The sequence below is a fragment of the Ascaphus truei genome, chromosome 8, assembly GCF_040206685.1.
Source record: "Ascaphus truei isolate aAscTru1 chromosome 8, aAscTru1.hap1, whole genome shotgun sequence".
In the NCBI taxonomy this organism is placed as follows: domain Eukaryota; kingdom Metazoa; phylum Chordata; class Amphibia; order Anura; family Ascaphidae; genus Ascaphus; species Ascaphus truei.
The window spans coordinates 89406217-89426136 of record NC_134490.1 but is presented as its reverse complement, the minus strand read 5'-3'; the positions used below and the strand labels follow the sequence as shown (position 1 = coordinate 89426136).

General features: G+C 38.1%; 1 protein-coding gene across 1 annotated transcript in view; it reads left to right on the top strand.

Annotated features, from left to right (window-relative positions):
* PCDH15 (protocadherin related 15) overlaps nucleotides 1-19920 on the top strand; it is a 1763546-nt gene that overhangs the window by 1726178 nt on the left and 17448 nt on the right. Inside the window, exon 33 of the mRNA XM_075612935.1 lies at nucleotides 19375-19396. Within this exon, the coding sequence (XP_075469050.1) occupies nucleotides 19375-19396 (22 nt within the window). The remainder of the gene's footprint in view (nucleotides 1-19374; nucleotides 19397-19920) is intronic.

Sequence of the window (19920 nt, the reverse complement as noted above, 5' to 3'; positions counted from 1 at the left end):
TTGGAGAACAGATGGGCTCCAGACAAAAGGGCCAAAATAAAGGCAGAGGCAATAAGGGTAACAAAGACACTCAGGTGGGTTTTTTTAGCTCAGGCCCTCCAAAACGTAAAACCAGGAGAGGAAAAAAGAAACTTAAGAGCAAAGAAAAGCTAAGACATACCCAACCAATAACTGACCATGATACTGCTAATGATGCCCTGCAAGATTTTAACAGTTCCAGCCATTCTTTCAGTGAGGTTCAATTGAATCTGTTAAAGAAAGGTTTATCCTTTTCACCCACTTCAGATTTTAATTTATTTGAGTGGGTAAAGAATTTAAATCTGTTCGGGAGACGGCTACTGCTACACAAATTCTACTCTAAGCGTGCAGCGGCTAACCCGAACGCACTCACTGATGATCTGAGTTTACAAGAAAAACATGATGTTGAGGACCTATGTCAATTATTTGACCAAAACACCACACCGGATAGTGACATAATAGGTCCCTTTACACATCTGAAATCCAGGAGTCACTTTACCCCACCAATTACCATATGTCCAGCCGTTGAATTATTTGTCGCTTGCGTTACCAAGGATTTAGAAACAGAGCCAAAACACTATAAGTCTGATAATAACCTGACAGCTGATGAAAGAACTCGCTTAAGAGACCTGATGTCTAACAAAGGCTATACCATTAAACCATCTGATAAAGGTGGTAACATCGTGATTCAAAACACTGAAGACTATGTTAGTGAAAACATGAGGCTTCTCAGCGATAAAGACTGCTATGAGACTCTTGATCGCAGTCCAACATCTCAATACAAAACAGAACTGTTAGACATCTTACAGAATGCCCTCGACACTAACATGATAAGCCGAAGTGAGTTTGACTTTATGTACCCACCTACGGTGGCGACATTCTATACTCTGCCGAAGGTACATAAAAAGTTACAGTCACCTCCAGGTCGTCCAATATTTTCGGGCAACAATTGCTTGTCCGAAGGCAGCAGTATTTACTTGGACAAGGTCCTAAGGGATTTCGTTATCAGTCTCCCATCGTACGTTCAAGATACGAAAGACACACTGAAGAGACTTGATGGGATCCATGTTACACCACAGACCATTCTTGTAAGTTTAGACGTTGAGTCATTGTACACCTCCATAGTTCACAAGAATGGTCTCACTGCTGTTAAATACTTTTTATCGACGAGGGACTGTAGGTTTAATAGACATAACTCATTTGTGTTGGAACTACTCAATTATGTTCTAACACATAATTACTTTGTCTTTGATGGGCTGTATTACCACCAGACCCAGGGTACCGCTATGGGCACAGCTTGCGCCCCCACGTATGCCAACTTGTACCTGGGCTGGTGGGAGCATAGCCACATTTTCAATGAGGCTCTCTCTATGTACACTGACCACATTTCCATGTGGATCAGGTACATACAGTAGATGACATTTTGCTCCTATGGGAAGGTCCTATCCAACTTCTTCATGAATTTGTTGAGAAACTAAACACCAATACTCTCAACTTGAGGCTCACGACTGTGCTGAGTACCACGTCAATAACATTCCTAGACCTTAACATCTATGTGGACTCTGACCGTAATATTCAAACCAAGGTCTATAGAAAAAGCACAGCGACTAATAGTCTGCTGCTTGCTCAAAGCCAGCACCACAGTAGCCTCATTACAGGCATCCCTATAGGGCAATATCTCCGACTTCGGCGGAACTGCTCTACCATTGAAGAATTCACAAATCAATCTAAAGAACTTAGATCTAGGTTTCTTAATCGTGGCTATAACATCAAGACACTGAACAAGGCTTACCATCGGGCACTACATAGTGATAGGTGTTCACTCTTGTCCAATAACAAGGTTAAATCTAAGGACAAAATTATCAGAGTCATTGGCACCTACAATAAAAGATGGTGGGCCATTAAAAAGATTTTCGCTAGACACTGGCATCTCCTTCAAGCAGATGATGACTTGGTGAAGGTTATAGGCTCTAAACCCACTATTACCAGCAGACGGTCTAAGAACCTACGAGACTCACTAGTGAATAGTAATTTTCAGCGTCCAAGAACTACAACTTGGCTGAGCCCCGTGAAGGGCATGTATCGCTGTCAAGGGTGTAAAGCATGCAGACATATTGACGTTGGCAAAGTGTTCACAAATCATGACCATACATCTCAATTTTGTGTGGACAGCTTTATCAACTGTCGGACTCCCAACGTTATCTATCTTATCACATGTAACTGTGGTAAGAGATACGTTGGAAAAACGACAAGACAACTCCGCAGACATGTTCTTGAACACATTAATTCCATCAAGCACTCTGCCGAGACTACAGTCGCCAGACACGTCACACAATATCACAACGGCGATATTAGTGTAATTAAGTTCATGGGCATTTATCAGTTGAAATGTCCCATGAGAGGGGGTTATATTGACCAATCTCTGCTTCGTATCGAAGCAGAATGGATCTACAAACTTAAAACCCGGAGCCCTAATGGACTCAATGAGGGGTTTACTTTCACACCCTTTATTTGACCCGAGAGCGCTCCCTGGTTGGACCTTCATATTCATATTTATCCTTCATTTTTTGTAGGTTAGACGTGAATACACAATTTACATATGCGAAAACTTCACGAACAGCCAGGCTATTTCCCATGCTCATGGTGTTGGTTCTCAGCTGTAGGTATTGATATAAATTATAGGACTACTAATATTATTTATTATATTATTGACTATAATACCAGAGCTCTAAATACCCATCAGTGGTGTTTGGTCATTGTGTACATGTGTATATGCGTATAACTAACTTGGTACAGACAATAACTTCACGCATATATACACTTATTTGTTTTTTCAAAAATTGTTTTATTTTCATTTTTATCACTACATTACATTATGACACACTGTGGAGTAAATAACATTGGGGGACCATAAAGAAAGAACTATACACTAGTAACCACTCCTTAAAATACAGTGGACTAAGGTCCTGCTGTTCCTTCTCTACCCCTGTTACATACAGTACCTATGTCTGGTGGCATGGTACAAATATCATGTCACTTTAAATAAGTATCACACTGATAGAAATAAAGCTAAAGCAACCCTCTCTACCTGTCTGCGCATGCGTGATGTGAATGCGATCAGACACTGTTAACTGACTCAGCGCACATGCGCTTGCAGTGAAGGACATTTGTTTTCATCTCCAAGTCCTCACGCATGCGCTGTGCGATGCGAGATTGGATGTACAAGCTGTGAAATTCTCAGAGTCCCGGCGCACGCTCACTTAGCTCCTGCGGCTCAACTGGCAAGTTGCCAAGTTCCTGCGTGTGCGCGGGGCGCTGTGGTCAGGTGGGAGAATCTAGACAGCCCACGCATGCACAGTAAGGTAGTGTGAACGCAGGAGGATATTTCTATGTCCCCAGGCATGCGCAGCTTGGAGGCTGACGATCAGCGGCTTCTAAGTCCCTGCGCATGCCCCCATTACGTTGCTAGCAACATGGCAAATATTTTCTAAGTGCCGACGCATGCGCATTAGGACTAGGTGGGATCTGCTTTGTTCACCAACTCCCTGCACATGCGCAGTACAGCTCTACACGCCGATCATATAGGTGAGTCTTAAGAACTAAAAAACAATTGTATAAACATAATAAAAAGACACTTTATCATCTAAATGTGTAGTTATTTGTTTTTATTGCTTACTATGGCCATATGTGTGCTTTGGAGGTGTTCTTAGGTATATGATGCATTGTGCATGTGCAACAGCTGTTAACCATTAATGACTAATTAAGGTACTGCTGGGGTATAAAAGGTTTCAGTCCCCTCTCCCCCAGTAATAATAATTTGTCCCTGAAGAAGCTCCTTTGCTGGAGGGAAACGCGTGTTGGACGCGCAGTTGTGTCAGTCTCCTACTTGGAGCTGTTTTAATGTAGTGCCTTAAGTCTCCTGGCTCTATTTATGCAGACGGCATTAGCTTGATAAATACAACAACAGACAGTGAGTCTGCCTCCCTGCTATATACAATACATGATATATACACAATCTGAGCCTTTCTGCTGGGTAACTCTATGTCAATGGTACTGTGAGTACCAGCTCAACTATACTGAGGGTTATTGTGGATTGATTGCGCCTGTGTCAGCGTCACTTCTCAAGCATATGCATTTAATACAACCATAGGTGTTCGCTGCTATATATATCATTGCAGGATTGCTGTGTCTTTGACCAGTTAAAGGCTCACTGAGTAGGATACGGTTTCCTACAGTCTGCATACATACTCCAGAGGGGTTAATACCCTGACTTTCAGCATCCACTGTCCTGTCAAACCCAGGAATATTGTATTTGGGTTTGTACAATCATACATTTATTGACATGGTTGCACGCTATTGAATATTTAATTCATTTTTTAAAAACACATAGTACACTACGTTTGGTAATATATGTTTTAAGTAAATTTATTAAAAGTTAGATTTTACATTATGAAGGTGTGCAGTTAGTGAATTCTTTAGGGGACTCATTCATTTTGTGTTCCCCTTCCCCCTCCTTTTGCCTGATTCACTTATCAGTTCACAGTTTGCACCCACATTTACAATTACCATTATTATTATATACTTTTTCACTTTACTCAATTAGTGTGGCCCTGTGATCACTCCCCAATCCTCCCCTTGTTTTCTTCTTCTACAGTACCTCATTTTACTTCACACTGACTGTCTACATCCATTGTAACCAGGGTTGCCACCTCTCTGGGTTTGACCCGGAGACTCCGGGTTTTTGGCACTTACCTCCGGGCTATGGGTTTAACCTGTCAATCTCCGGGTGGCGGCGGGGTGCGGCGGCTTCTCTGGCATCCTCCGTCATTGTCCTGCAATTCCCCCTCCAACTGCAGTGAACATGGCTACGCGGCATCGTTGCCTTGACAACGGGACACTACAATACATCATCGTTGCCATGGCAATGTGACACCGCGTAGCATCATGATGTTACGTAGCATCCCTTTGTCATGGCAACATGGTGTCATTCTCACTGCAGTTGGAAGGGGAATTGCAAGAGGATGCCAGGAGACACCGCGGCACCCTGCCGGACCAAGTAAGAGAATTTATTTTTTAAATTTTTCTCTGGGTTGGCCTTCAGTAGAAGGTGGCAACCCTAATTGTAACTAGAGATTTGCAACTTTTTATATGTGTATATTATGTTGTCATTCTGTATTTCTGCCATACCCAATGAAGGACCCTGAGGGGTCGAAAGCTTGTACAATTTAAACTACTTGTTGGTCCAATAAAAGATACCATACCACCCTCTCCCTCCTTTGTTACTCTATTTGTAAGTGATAAATATACCACGGGTGATACTGAAAACACTGCGTCCCACAGACCCCACGCTTATATTTAAGCCAATATTGTGGGAGAAAGGAACACAAAACACTTACCAGTAAAACAAGTACTGAATCCCTAATGGAAACACTGCTACAAACATAAATATACACATGAATGCCAGGACTGATCTAAGGATATGAGAAAACGAAAGTCCAATAAAGGGGGGCTATGTTTCGGGCATTATGGCCCTTCTTCAAGCCCATTCCCACCTCTAAGTGTTACTTCCCCCATAAGTGTCCTTTGACTCGTCTGAAGAGAAAAATATTCAATCCTAGCATGTCAGTCTAAAAGTAAGGCATTCACTGCAACTATAACTTTTTCTGTAGCAAAACAACCAGCGTCCGTCTGGGTCCAGTGTTCCCGGTAAGTGACCAATCTAACAGGAATAGTTCATTATATACAGTACTGGTGTTATATTTGCTGATTGGTGGCTTTCATTTAGGAGAAGTAGCAGAATATGTGGATACTGCTATATTTGTTATGTGACTGCATACATTTCTTCACACACCTAGGGAGTTACATTTATAATCCCTCTTTCTTTTTACATGGAAAGACCCATTACTGTCGCACAGTATGCTGTATACTGTGTCACTATTTGTTTGTTTCTGTTTAGTTGTAAAATGCTTTTCTTTGCATGTTCTGTCATTTTCCTGAAATCATGTTTCCCTTGTATGTTTTTTTTGTTCTGCAATTATTGTTTTCACTCATTTTCATTTTCTTTCTTTCAATTTTGGATGCATGTAGGTATCAGTAAGTAAACCAATTATAGAATAGATTTTAATTGTAGTGTATAGATAACACCAATGGCTTATTTTCTGCTTTCATTTTACAGCTTTGACTTAGAGCTTTAGATCATAGCTATGTGCTTTTTTTTAAATTGTTACTTTATATTAGTTGATTATATGCTATTTATGATGCAAATCAATGCTATTTGTTTTTGATTTGTCTCTGATGCTTAAAGGTGCAATCCTTGGTAGCATACAAAAAAACATTGTGTGAAGAAATGAACAGTGTATTTAGCCTCCACAAAAAATATATAACTATTTTTAAAGCAAAGATGTGGATGCTTTGATTTCCTTGGATCTCCTTTAACCAGGAGACAGAAAATAGGGCAAGTTTCTCGGACTAGTGGTTCTTTTACCCTTAGCCTTCTTTGTCCTTATCAGAGAGCCAATAAAGAGGGTGGAGGGACAGGATCTTCTTGTGCTATCTTTACTTGAACACACACAGTGACATCAATGAAATGGGGGAAGTCAGAGGAAATCATCTCACCAATTTTACTAACTTAAAAAAAACAATATAAAAATGTATGTGATTTATGTAAAAAAAATAAATATCTGCAGTAATAATGTAGGCCATATACACAAAGGGCGCAATTACGTCATGTTCAAGGTATGTTGGAACTTGCATCTGTACTGAAAGTTTACATCCCAGCATCATGTTACCTAGTAACTGATTTGATTACTCAGGCTATCCGTAGTTCGGACTTGCCAGAGTGAGATAATTTTATACCCAGAAATAGGGCCTGTGCTTGTCACGCTACAATGCCACCTAAAAAGGATTACAAAGAAATAAATTAATCCTGAACATCTGAGGTCCCTTATATAATATAAACGGACCTCACATCGGACTGTTCTTCACTGGTATTAGGCTCGAAAAAGAGCCAAGACTGGGCTGAAACGATGCCTATTATTGACCCACCGATAGACATTCATCTGCAGATATCTCTTTTTTTAGAAATACCTACAGTATTAGTTACCCAGAAGTGACTTTTCTTGTACAGACTGTGAACTTTTTTTGTTATATATGACCTTTTAACGCAGATAAAAACAAGATATTTTTTCTTTGACAACGTCTGTTTGGAATGATTATTCTCTGCTACTTAATTTAGTGTGCTGGGGGGACCATTTTTGTGTACTGCTATTTGTATGAGTAACAAGGGAGATACGTACCTGTATTCACAAAGTATATAAGCATTAGCATCCCTTTGGAGCACTGTGTAGAATACTCATTTTTTAAATACATGTTATCTTAAGGTGATTTCATTTTTCGAAGGTAATAAGTTACACTGATAAGTTGTCTTCATATTTTTTTATCCGCTACATGGGACTGCCCCTTTAAGGAATTTGGAGAAGCAAAAAGCTCTCTTGGTTTTGCTGACAATGTTTAATTGATCTCATAAAAAAGTAGAGCATTTTAAAGCTGTGAGATAATAGAGAGTAATACTGTAGGATGGCCAATTAAAAACAGCTATTTAAAAAAGCAGAATATAAGATTGTAATATAAAATTTAGGTACGGTGTCCTGCATTTAGACATTACATGTAGTACTATTATACACATCATGTATTTTCCATCAGGTAAGTAAATGTGTGTCTGCTTTCATAACATTATTTTAGTACCTCTATGTACAGTATTAAAGGGACAATCCCACTTCATAACCAATATAAGTACAGTATATTAGGCCACAATTAGGTCTCATAGGTGTGTAGCACCTTGTCAGCCATTTTCATGTTATATTCTTAATATAGGATATTTCTAATTGCTAAGCAAATGTAGCTTAAAAATACTTATTTTAAAAGCATATTAACATATATCATAGACTATACCAGTGATTCCTAACTTGGGGTTCACGAACGCCTGGTGGTTCGTGATCTGTCCCCAAGAGCTTGCCCCCTAAAGAAATGTAATGGTAGATCTCAAGCAGTATAGTAGGTTCCTGAGCCCGTGTGTGGATTGCACACATAAGGGGTTATGCACTAAGCAGTGATAAGTGCTTTTAAGTGAGATAAAAAGCCATTATAGCGTGATACTGCCTTCTGTGAGATTCACAAAGCAGTGATAAGTCTTTTAAGTGAGATAAATGCCTTTATAGCGCGATACTGCGTTCTGTGAGATTCACAAAGCAGTGATAAGTGCTTTTAAGTAGCCATTATAGCAGGTCACTGCACTGCACACTGCTTTGTGAATCTCACAGCAGGCAGTATCACGCTATAAAGGCAGTTATCTCACTTAAAAGCACTTATCACTGCTTTGTGAAGAGCACCCAGAAAACCCACTTATCACTATTAGTGTATAACCCCTTAGTAAGCCCCCAAACTGCACCTTAGCATGGACCTTATAGTTGCCAATTACAGCAGGAGCTTCCCAAGTTGCTTCCTACAGTGCTTTGCATCTTCAGTTGCAAGGTATTATGGGGCATGACTTTGGAAGCTCCATCTGTAATTGACAGTTATACCACCCATGCTATCAGCACACAATGAGGTAGAACGCGAGTTCTCACCACGAGCTCAGGACACTATTCTGCCTGGTGTCGGGCAAACACTTATGTCGTCAACAGTCTAATGAGTAGGCAATAAGATTTATTAATTAGGTGTTTGTGCAACAAATATTCTCGCAGGACATGTACAATGTTAAAAGGTTGGAAACCACTGGATTATGCAATACATATTTTTTTTACAGGCTTTTTAGGAAAGCATAGCTAATCTAGAAAATAATGCAACAGTGGTTTCAATGTTGCAGTGATCAGGGCAGGCAATTTCTAAGGCAGTTACTTAAAAATCTAAATTGGTAGGAATTTTTAGCAGACCCTACAAATATTTAGCCAGAGTATTTGTCCATAACTCTGGATTATTGTGAATATTTGTTTTTACATAAAAATGATTTGTTAAACAAGATATATTATAACTATTAAGTGTGATTGTGACTTTAATATGTACAGTATGTCTCCTTTCAAAGCAACTTGCATATAGATCTTTCAGGTATCTGCATATTCGTGTATCTAACTTTTACACAGTCATTTGCTTTCTGCCTTCAATGGAAAAAAAAATGTTACTGATCAGATGTAATTGTGACTTTTTGCCCAACGTTTTGATTTAAAAGCTTGATAAAGATCTTCAGTGATCTATGTTGTAAAAAAATGTATCCATGGAAACATTGGTAAAACGGATTCTTGCACTAACAAAGCCATACATCTATAACATATGTTTGCATTGAAAACAGGACATACTTGAAAACGAGAGGTAACTCTCAATGTATTACTTCCTGGTAAAATATTGTATAAATAAATAAATACAATAATACACATTGTTCTCCATGGCATTGTACAGATATTGTATCCATTGCCATGTCTTCCTGTGCAATGGAGTTCTCAGAAAAAAACAGAATGGGCTGTTTCAATTTGACCAGAAACTGTGAGCAAACGCATACATTTGATATCAGTTTCAGATCTCAGAGGTTTCATTAGATTGATGTGCACGTTTAATACCACCTGGATGCATTGCTCAGATTTCAGATCATTTAAAAATAATCTACGGTATATGCTTATATATAATACAAATTACAATGTTCTCCAAGAGGCACAGCACATTTTTACTTATCCTTTTCAGTTAACATTGTATATGATAATTATCTCAAAATTCTAAACCTCTATAATGACTAAATGTTATCAGAAAGCAAATGTACTTGTTAAAGTGTAAAACTTGGGTATGTACAGTAGACGATCTTTGTCACATCGTTCTCTTCTAGCTGTTGTGGTTAGTATATAAATTGATAGCTATACACCTCAAAGTAATTTTTAATCCAAAGCAGCAATCCTGGCTGCTGTTTTTGTTTTTTTTTATTTATTTATCTAAAGCATTGGTACTAGGGGATTCTCTAGAGCCCGACTTCATTATTTTTAGCTTCTGTGAGCTCCCTGTTCCCGAGATACTTATCAGTGTAGTTATGAGTGTTCTCTTGCGAACAGCCACTTAAATGCCCAGATAGAACACAGATACACTGGCAAGTATCTCAGGATCTGGGGAACCCTTTGAGATAAAATGGGTGTCACGAGCCCAGGGTGTCTCATGTAGGAGTGGATCTCAGTGGCTGGTACAGTGAGGTGAGGAGAAAAGGCGTAAACATGGTCACAAGCAGGAGTCAGGGCAGGAAGCGAAGAGGCATTGTCGGGGTCACAATGCAGGATCAGGAACAATAGCTGGACTGGGACAGGGACTGTACTAAGTAACAGGACTCAGGAAACAGAAGGGGCAAGCCAATATATAATGCAAGGACCTTTAATAATACTAACTAAATACAACCCCAAAACAATCAAAAAACATAGAACAAGCAAAAGACAGGCAAGGGGCAGGTAAGGGTCAGAAGCAATAAAATATAGGCAAGGAAAGAGGGGCAAGGCAAGAAAGAGACGATTTAAATAGTATAGGCAGAAGACAAAGGAAAGGGTGCAGAGAAGGTCTCCTGGCAGCACTGTGTGGAGCAGCAATCCCAGTGGACAAGCAGGTGAACTGCAGACAAAGCGAGAGCTTTAAAGGATGTCAGGGATATCCCTGACAGTATGCAGTTCCTCTTTGGAGAACCCCCCAGTTACAATGCTCTACATTTGAAAAAAAAAATGGTTAATTCAGTGGGATTGTTACTTTAAGTAATTTATTTGTTGCCTAGCTCTAGATGTCTTTTTGGTTTCACCCCTTTTCCTTACTTTCGGTTATCTTCTTTTCTTTCAAGTCTTTTTCTTCTCTACCATTTCCAACAAAGCAGGGGAAAAAAGTCAGTTTTACAAGAAGGCGACCGACAAAGGCTTATAAGCAATTTGGCATCACGTGCCATTGAGGCCCACAGACTATCTAGTGTCAGTGGATGTATGAACAATAATCTTCCTAAGTCTGCAAGTAACATTACCTTTCTCTCTGATGCCAACCCGCTCACCACACAAAACCCTCTGTATATGGAAGGTGTAGGTCAAGGTCCTGTAAACTATGGGTTAACATGGAAAAGTAAATTGATGCTTGATAAGCCTTCACCTACAAGATTACCATTGGAAGACTCGCTGTTGAAATTAAACTCAGAGGGCATGCAGCGTGCTTGGACTCTTCCAACAAGTTTTGCTAAGAGACACGTTTATGATGTTCTTAACAGTCCAGTGATTATGGATCCGATCCAGTGGCAGCAGAAAAGTACAACTTTTGAACGTGAAACAATTGAAATTACCCAATGTGCAGATTATGCTAGGTCAATGTTGGAGAAGACTAAAAATAGCAAATTAACTGTGAAAGAACAGGCAAGACAGTTTGAACAAAATGCCTTACAAGAAGTCAAGCAAGGAAAATCTTGTGAAATTAAAGAATCACATTCACCATTACACACAGTTTATAATCAAGATTACATAGAGAAAATCCCTGAGCATCTGATTACTCCTTCATACTACAACTGTCCTCTCCCAGCATCACAACAAGTGGCTGAGCTTGAATCTTCTGCCTTTCCTTCCATTACAATCACTCCTTCAGACTTCTCCGATGATATTTCTCCTCCACCAACTCGTAAACCCACACCCCCTTCAGTTAGGAAAAATGTTGCACCTGACCAAACATTTCTCACTGTTGAAAGTGACCAGATACTGAAAGACCATATTCCAGATCCACCACGGATTCTCCCCCCTCTTCCACCACCTTCTCTTCCAACTCAGTTACCACCTCCACCTTCTTTTCTAGCTCCACACCCGCCTCCTCCTTCTCTTCCAGCTCCACCACCTCCACCAACTCCACTTCCTCCACCACTTACACCACCACTTCCTCAACAACTTCTTACTCCTAGCCATTCCCAGCACTCTTTATCTTCTTTATGCCCCATTCCTTTGTTCACTGCAAAGGACAAGCTGTCCCCTTTAAAACTGCCAACATCAGAAGCCTCACACCCAGATACTGGTCCACGCCGGGAGCTGAAGGGCATTCTCAAAAATATCCACAACTTGGCAGACATTGAAAAATCTGTAGCCAACATGTATAGCCAAATTGACAAAAACAGTGCTACAGCAAAGCAAACATCAAAAGCAACACCTCTTGCTGTAGCAGACATTCAAAGTGCAGAAACTGTATCTCATCATGAAAAACCCAATGGAATCTTGGGTTGTGTTGCTGAAGAGCTAGAAAAACGATTTCCTTCTCAATCCACAGCACTGTAAAATTAGATGTTGACTTTGCTGTACTCTCACCTCATTATTCGAAATATGCAGAGATTGGAAAAGACTGTAGCCAACCCCTGTATTGTCAGACAGGCAAAAACAATGTTTTATAAAATATGCATCCAATTAAAGTCTTTTTGCAGTGCCACGTGCAGAAACTCTGAGTGTAAGAAACAATATGTTGGGTGAAACTTGAAAACAGGTTTAAACTATTCTCCTGCACTGTTAAGAGATATTTTGAAATTTTTGAATACTACAGACAAGAATTTTTATACACAGTCATATCTATATTCAATGTGCATAGATTTACTTACTCCTGTGAAAATACTGTCTAAATGTAACTGTGTCTAGCTCTGACTAACGTTTTGCTTATTTTTTTTATTACTGTATTAATTACAGTTTTTAATAATGTGAAATAATATGACTGTTTCCATATAAAACAATGGCCACATTTAATGAGAACACTTTTTGTGTAAATAAATGGGGGTACAGTATAACATTTTATGTTTGACAATCTTATTTTGTAATGGGATGTTGTTGTAAATAATTAGATAATAATACCTTTACTATTCTACATAGAAATCATATTTCATTATAATTGAAGTAATTAAAATATTTCGCATGAAAAATATGTGCACTAATAGAGCATTCTAAAACGGTGTATTATCATATAATTCAGATTAGATTTTTATACTTTATATCCTTCATTCCTTTTTAGAATAATGGTATGATAGAATTCTCTTACTGTATTAAACCAATCAGTTGCTCAAACACATTAAAAGGGCATTTTCATTTATGTAAAGACTAATTCAGGGTTTTCAATAATAATGTTTGATAAATACTATACATCAATATAATTTGACATGACTTTCAGATTTAATAAAGTGTTTTCAACAAAGTTATTAAGATATGGTCTATTAGGTGTCAGAAAAGTATGCTAATAACATTTACATTGACTTATCTGGTAGGCAAAATGTGCCACAGGCATTTCTTTTTAAAAGAAATGAGGTTAAAAATGTAAAGTTTGAATAGAATCAAATATTGCTGATTTGTGAAAGAAAAATTGGCCCAGTACTGTACATTCCAATTTCATTCCTTGCACCAATGTTACAATTATACCTAGTTGCTTGTCAGGTACAGATCTATTTTCCACATGGTAATAACTATAGAAAGCTATTTTAGTACTAAACATACAGTACAGTATTTGACAAAGTTTTTTTCTACCAGCCACTACAGTATATTGACATTCAAATTAATCATAGATATTCATGAACTTACTGTGCTTATTGGTCCCTTCCTTGCACAAAGCATGTCATTATTGCCATTCGAATGTGCAAAAGTTAAGGTTTTTGTAGCTCTGATGTACAGATGCAGCGGCCGTTTTTCGAACACTTCACGCAGTGTATACCTCGGAATACCCATGTCATGGCACGGGATTTCTTCCAACCTTTACGTCTTAAGACGCGAGTGCAGAAAATGGCATTTTATTATTCTGGCTTTTAAACACCTGAAATTGAGACAGTACAAGTGCACAGTACTGTACACATTACAATTCATTCATTTTATTGCATTTAATTGCACTCAATCCATGAAATTCAAACAAAGCAACCGCGATAAACACGTGTCCCTGGGGCAATTGGCCGCGTTAATGCCGCGTGGAGTACAGCAGCGCACATGAAAATGGCGCCGTGATTTGTTCGAATAACGGCCGCTGGATCTGTACATTATTCTGATTTACAATATTATTTAGGCTGTTTTCTATATGTGTGTATTACTAATAATCGAGCACACTGCTGTGTTTTGAAGTCACAATTTACCACATTTTTCCATACTGTACTTTGATGAAAGATATTAGGTATTACCAATGGCCAAAAACGTTAAACAAACAATCAAGAAAAGCAAATGTATATACACTGGCGACACACTTTATTCGAGCTCGGCTAGTCCCACGAATTCGGGTATACCCGGGTGTATTGAGGTTTGTGACTGTTTTCTGCCCGAGTGCATTGAGTTATTTTCCAGGCAGGGATTTAAGCATTTTATTCCCGCTGGCTGCAATACTGCACAGTATATATATATATACTGCATTACAATTCATGAATTTATGCCATCTGGTAGACACGCGAAGCATTGCAGCCTATTAAATCCTAATCATTATCATTTAACAGATCAGCCGCCCGTCAGCCAGGCATGAACCCAGGCTGGGAAGGCAAATGCAATGGGGCTTGTCAGAGGTGAGGAGCGGCGCATTCCAGGTATCTGCCAGGTACATACCGGGTATTTGCTCGAATAAAGTGTGTCGGTGCAGTAGTGCTGACACAAAGGTTAGTTTTGGATTAAATTACTATCAATAGAAAATATATTTTTTAAAGATGTGTTAACTGTTCTGGAACTGGTTTGGAATCATTTAGCTAAACAGCCTTAATGGAATTACACAGTTGACAAAACTTCAGTTTTGACATGTAGTAAAATATTCCAGAAATATTACACATCTGTACCTTATCTTATCTTCTAAATGAATGGGGACATTTGGTTTCCTCCTCCCCCTTCTTCATCAATCTTTCACTGGCTGCAAATAAACTGTTTGTTTCCCAAATGGGGCTATTTAAAAGGTTAAAACAGATAGAGAAGTGGCCAGTATTACTGCCAATGTCTATGCCGTCTAACGTGTATAACACATACGCCCAGGCAGGCCAGCAGTGAGCTTGTTACAGCCACAGAATGCTTGGAATCTGCCATCTGCTGACATCTTGGTAATGCACTTCTTCTAAGTTTGCTCCCTTTGTATTCTGGATTCTACCGTAAGCTTAAAAATGATGTACAGTATGTGAAAGGTTTGTGGTATATGACACAATGGGCAGTAGTTTGAGAGTGGCTGGTAATCCCCAAATAACGTCAAATTGGTTACATTTACTTTTTGTTGTAAAATGTGTTTGTATTAATTGCGCTTCATTGCTTGCTAAAGATTTCCTGATTTTCAAAACATACATATTTCCAAAAAAGGTGTTTTCCTGGTCAATAATATGGCACATACCTGCACAGGAGTACAATACAATCAAATATCATACATTATCATCAAGTTACAGAAATATTGCTTGAACACTAGAAAAAAGTACAGTATATGCCAAGCTCACAAACTATCATTGAGTAATTCTATAATTTCTAATTCTAAATGGTGTGTTACATATACTTCTCATGTTTGCTGTGTATCCAGAGGTAAAGTAAATAGCGCTGTTGGGTATACACTTTACAGAAATTAATGCTGTTTGTAATTTATTTTATGTACAGTTCATGGCCTTGTAATTCACACACTTGTGTTGATATAAAAATATTAATGTAGCGAAACAAAAAAAAATGTGATGATAAAGAGTTGGTACCCATTTACAGTAGTTTTCATTTCTTTTCACATGCTGATTGTCAATTGTGGTAAGTACCAAGAAAGTGACTAAAAGGAAAAGAAAAGGAATTTGGGGAGGCAACTAGTGAAAAACCTGGTAGGACCACAATAATATATTCTCCAATCTGTACTTGAGGCTCCCCCTCTTTTTGAGAGCACTATAAACATAGGTGAAGCATATATTATTGCACTCGCTGGTGAGCCCCAACCCTGTATATCTCCAGCTACAGTAGGTGATGTCATGGAAAATATCTCTTCCTTCCTTTCTACTGTATTTGTCCGAGGAAAGATACATTACTAAAGGCAATCAGATGAAGTCAAGCAGATTTGTTTAATCTCCCCTAGTCCATGTGAGGGCATTTCAGTTTTGTGCCTCTTTATGCCAAGTCTGGTTTCCACTTTCCTTCTCCTCACCCATCAGAAGGATTTCATTTGTGTACTTTGACACTACGTAAATCTTCGACCACCTGTAAGTGCTCCTAAGACAGTTAGCATTGGCCTGTAAGGTAGTTTCACATATATACTGTAATACATTCTAAGAATATACATTTTTACCTTTTTGAACGGAAACTGATACACTACTTACTGATGTATTAGTAATAGATGGAGGAATTTATTTCTGCAAATTTTCTGTGTTGAGAGTAAAAAACAAAACAAAACAAAATACAAGATTGGCTTCTAAATTTTCATCTCGTCATTTCATGGTCCTTTTTTCCGTTGACCACCTGTTTTCAATTTTGTTAAATAATAAAGTTTCTTGTAAAGGCAAAGACAAGTTTTTTTCCACATTTGGCAATTTACTTTTTTATTTACTGTTTGTGGCTAAGTTAAGTTTTAGAAACCACTTAATCATGTTTCCTAAATTTGACACAGATCATTAACACAAGATAATTACTCCTCTTCAGACCTGTCAGATTTTTTTTGATACTAAGAAAATGGAGAGAAAGATGATTGACTGAGATACAGAATATTAAGCATCCCATTCAAAATGATCATATGAGTGTCACATAACTGATGGTGTACAACTCGTAGCAGTAGAGACATTGTTTGTTTAAGTCCGTGATGTAGTAACAGGCCTCCCCTTGAAGAGTTTTTGTTCTACAGGATATGTTTTAGCTTTCTGATCATTTTAGCATCAAATATGCTGCCAACTTCTCTCAGGGATTTCATTGTGACCTAGCATAGTGCTATCCTGCTTCAAAACTGACACACTATTTCCCAGCAATTGTAGGTCCCTCATTCTTGTGATAAAGAGAGAGCGCAAACTCCATAGAGTAGTATATACAAAGATATTGCACTCACAAACACAATATGCAAAGATGCTTTGAATGTATGCAGCTTATTCCAGTGGCGTCCTCCTTCGTTTGGGCTGCACTTGGATGGAATTCCCAGTATTTTCTCCTCCATGCATAGACACCATGCAGTTCAGTCATGCTAGAACTGCCCACCTACTCCACTGCCACTTGTCTGCACTGCTTGCCGGTTGAGTCACACCTATGCATTTTGAGGGTGCTTCTTTTCTTCTAGACAAATTTTTAAGTGCTCTCCTTTTGTCCCTCCCCCTCATCATCACATATTTTTACCAATATTTTTAAACTGATTGTAATGGCAAAAGAAACAATCTATAGCTCAGAATGAATTGCACTGAGCGGAGCACAGGAGACTATGGTCCCTTTATTCACTGAAACCATGATCCTCCATAAAGCAGTGGAAACTGTGTGAAGATAGGAGAATGTGCAGTATATTCTGCAGGATAAATAAGCTACTCAATATGACTGCCTGATCTCTGCATCGCAATTCTACTAACATGGCTGTCTCGTGCCATCACACAGTGGGGTTTTCTAGTCGTCATTGCCAAAATACATGGATAGTTACTGGCACTCATTGTCACTGACATTGTAGCTTTCTAATTGTGCAAATCATTATACATCATACATTTAGTCAGACTGTTAAGTACTTGAATATTTGGCAGTATACTATTTGTAGCTCTCAGTACCTCACTATTTCACAAATACACTACTCTTTATCCTGGAAGGTTCAGTGTGCCAATGCTTTTCCTCCCCTTTACCTGACTAGCAATGGAAAACAACCTGTGACTGAACATTTCAGAAGCTTTACCTCTGAAGTCCAGTAATTACCAGGCGTCTATGGCCATTTTGGAGAACATCCGGGGCATTTTCACCCTGCCCTTATGTATCAAAGCATTTTATCTCCAATTTTGCCCCACCTGCCCTAGCTTGCTTCATGGAGTGTGTCAGTATGAGGAGTTGGCGAGAACCATACTGCAATAGAGCTAAAAAAAAACAGTACTTAAAAATGCCGCAGCTGTGCTCCTAAAAAAGAAACCGTACATCTGAACACACTTTTCTCTTTATTTTATATATATAGACCCCCAAGGGATTTAAGTAAAGCATTCAATTTAAAACTTGTATAACTTCCAAAAACCCAGAGCATAATTCATTCAGTTTCTACAAATTACTTATGTATCCAAAAACGTAACTGTAAAATGAGCCAGTTATGGGAAATTGAAAAGAAAAACTGCCATTTATTTTAGAAAACATGGCACATTTATGTCTTTCTTTCCAGAATCATATATCTACCTTATGACTGCAATTCACTATATTTGTAATATTTAATATTTATAAGAATGAATGGATAAAGTATGCATGATCAACATCTTTTTGGGCTGTCATCGTAGTGTTCATTTAAATGATGTACAGTTTGACTGGATAGGTATATGGACATTAAAGACTAGTTTTACTAAGAAGTGCTAAGCCATGTGGAACTTTGAACAGGCCATAAGTTGCCTTCTGACAGAGACCCATTTAGCAATATGAGCCCTAAAGATGCTTTTTCTTTTGATGTGATTGTTGTGAAACTGTCGGGCAGCATGATTTTATTGAACCAAGACACATGCTTGTTGATTAAAATGCATATACAGTTGTTATGAAGGCTTTTGAGAGAATATATAATACTGTTTTGTTTTTATGATGAGCGTGAGAATATATGTTTTGTACTGGGTTAGCTATCTATAAAATAATCCTGTATGTAATACACATGTAATATGTGTTTTATGACTCCTGAGTATATGCACCCATTATAGTATGCTGTGAAGCCATTTGCTCTATGTCTGAGAAAAATACAGCTGTCATCTCTTTCTCTATTTTTCTTCTGGTTATTGTTCATTCTATTGGAATGTCACCTACCCTACCCAGTACTAAGCAATTCTAAGACAAAGTGATGTTATGCATTCTGCCTGATTTCAGTGGCGGCCTGAGAAGGAATGAAGGACCTATGGGGATACTTTTAAGGTTCATGTCGTTCAGTATGAATAATGTGTATACTTAATAACTGATGCTGTAGGTTACGTTGTCTTCTGAAACACTTTACATGATTACCATTGTTACAGTCAGGTACCCATTTTATATAGTGTTTCATTTGCATTACATAATTATGATAAGCCTAGCAGTGTCATTCTGCACTATACAAGCACACATACAATTATCTCCAGAGATACACTTTTACAATGTTATAAAGCAATAAACTGTTCTCTATTTCAAACTAAATTTTTGGTATATTCAACAAAACAAATTATGTTTAGTTTTAACTCACATGACTTTTTTTCATATATTAATAATCTTTTTATCTCCATTGCAGGCGAGGATATGCACATCAGGAGGTAGGAATAATATTTTGTTTTATAAAAGTGATTAAAGTGCATTTTAATCTGTTAGAGCACAATGAGACCGTTTTTGATATAGTTCCCATAATGTCATTCTTTGTTTAGTAACTATTGCTGTTATGATTACATTACAAAATACTACAGTGCTACTTTAGGGTCCGAGCGGTATATTCTTTAATAAATTATTTATCTAAGTAATATCAACAGAAATACGTGCTAACAAAAATGGTGAATAAATATGTAATTTCTATGTAAAAGCATTGCTTGATGTACTTTTAGGAAGTACTATTTCCGTGCATTTTGTGTAAAATTATTTTCTAAATAATGAAGCAAAATACAAAAAGCAGGTTTCAAATATATTAAAACTACAAAAACAGAAAAATATTGGTTTTTTTCCTCTGGGTATAAAAATAATGAGAAATATTCTAATACAATTTAGTATATCAAATGTGGATTTGAATATTAAGATAAATTAAGATAGAGCAACATACCATAAACAAGCCAATATATGCAAATAGGTT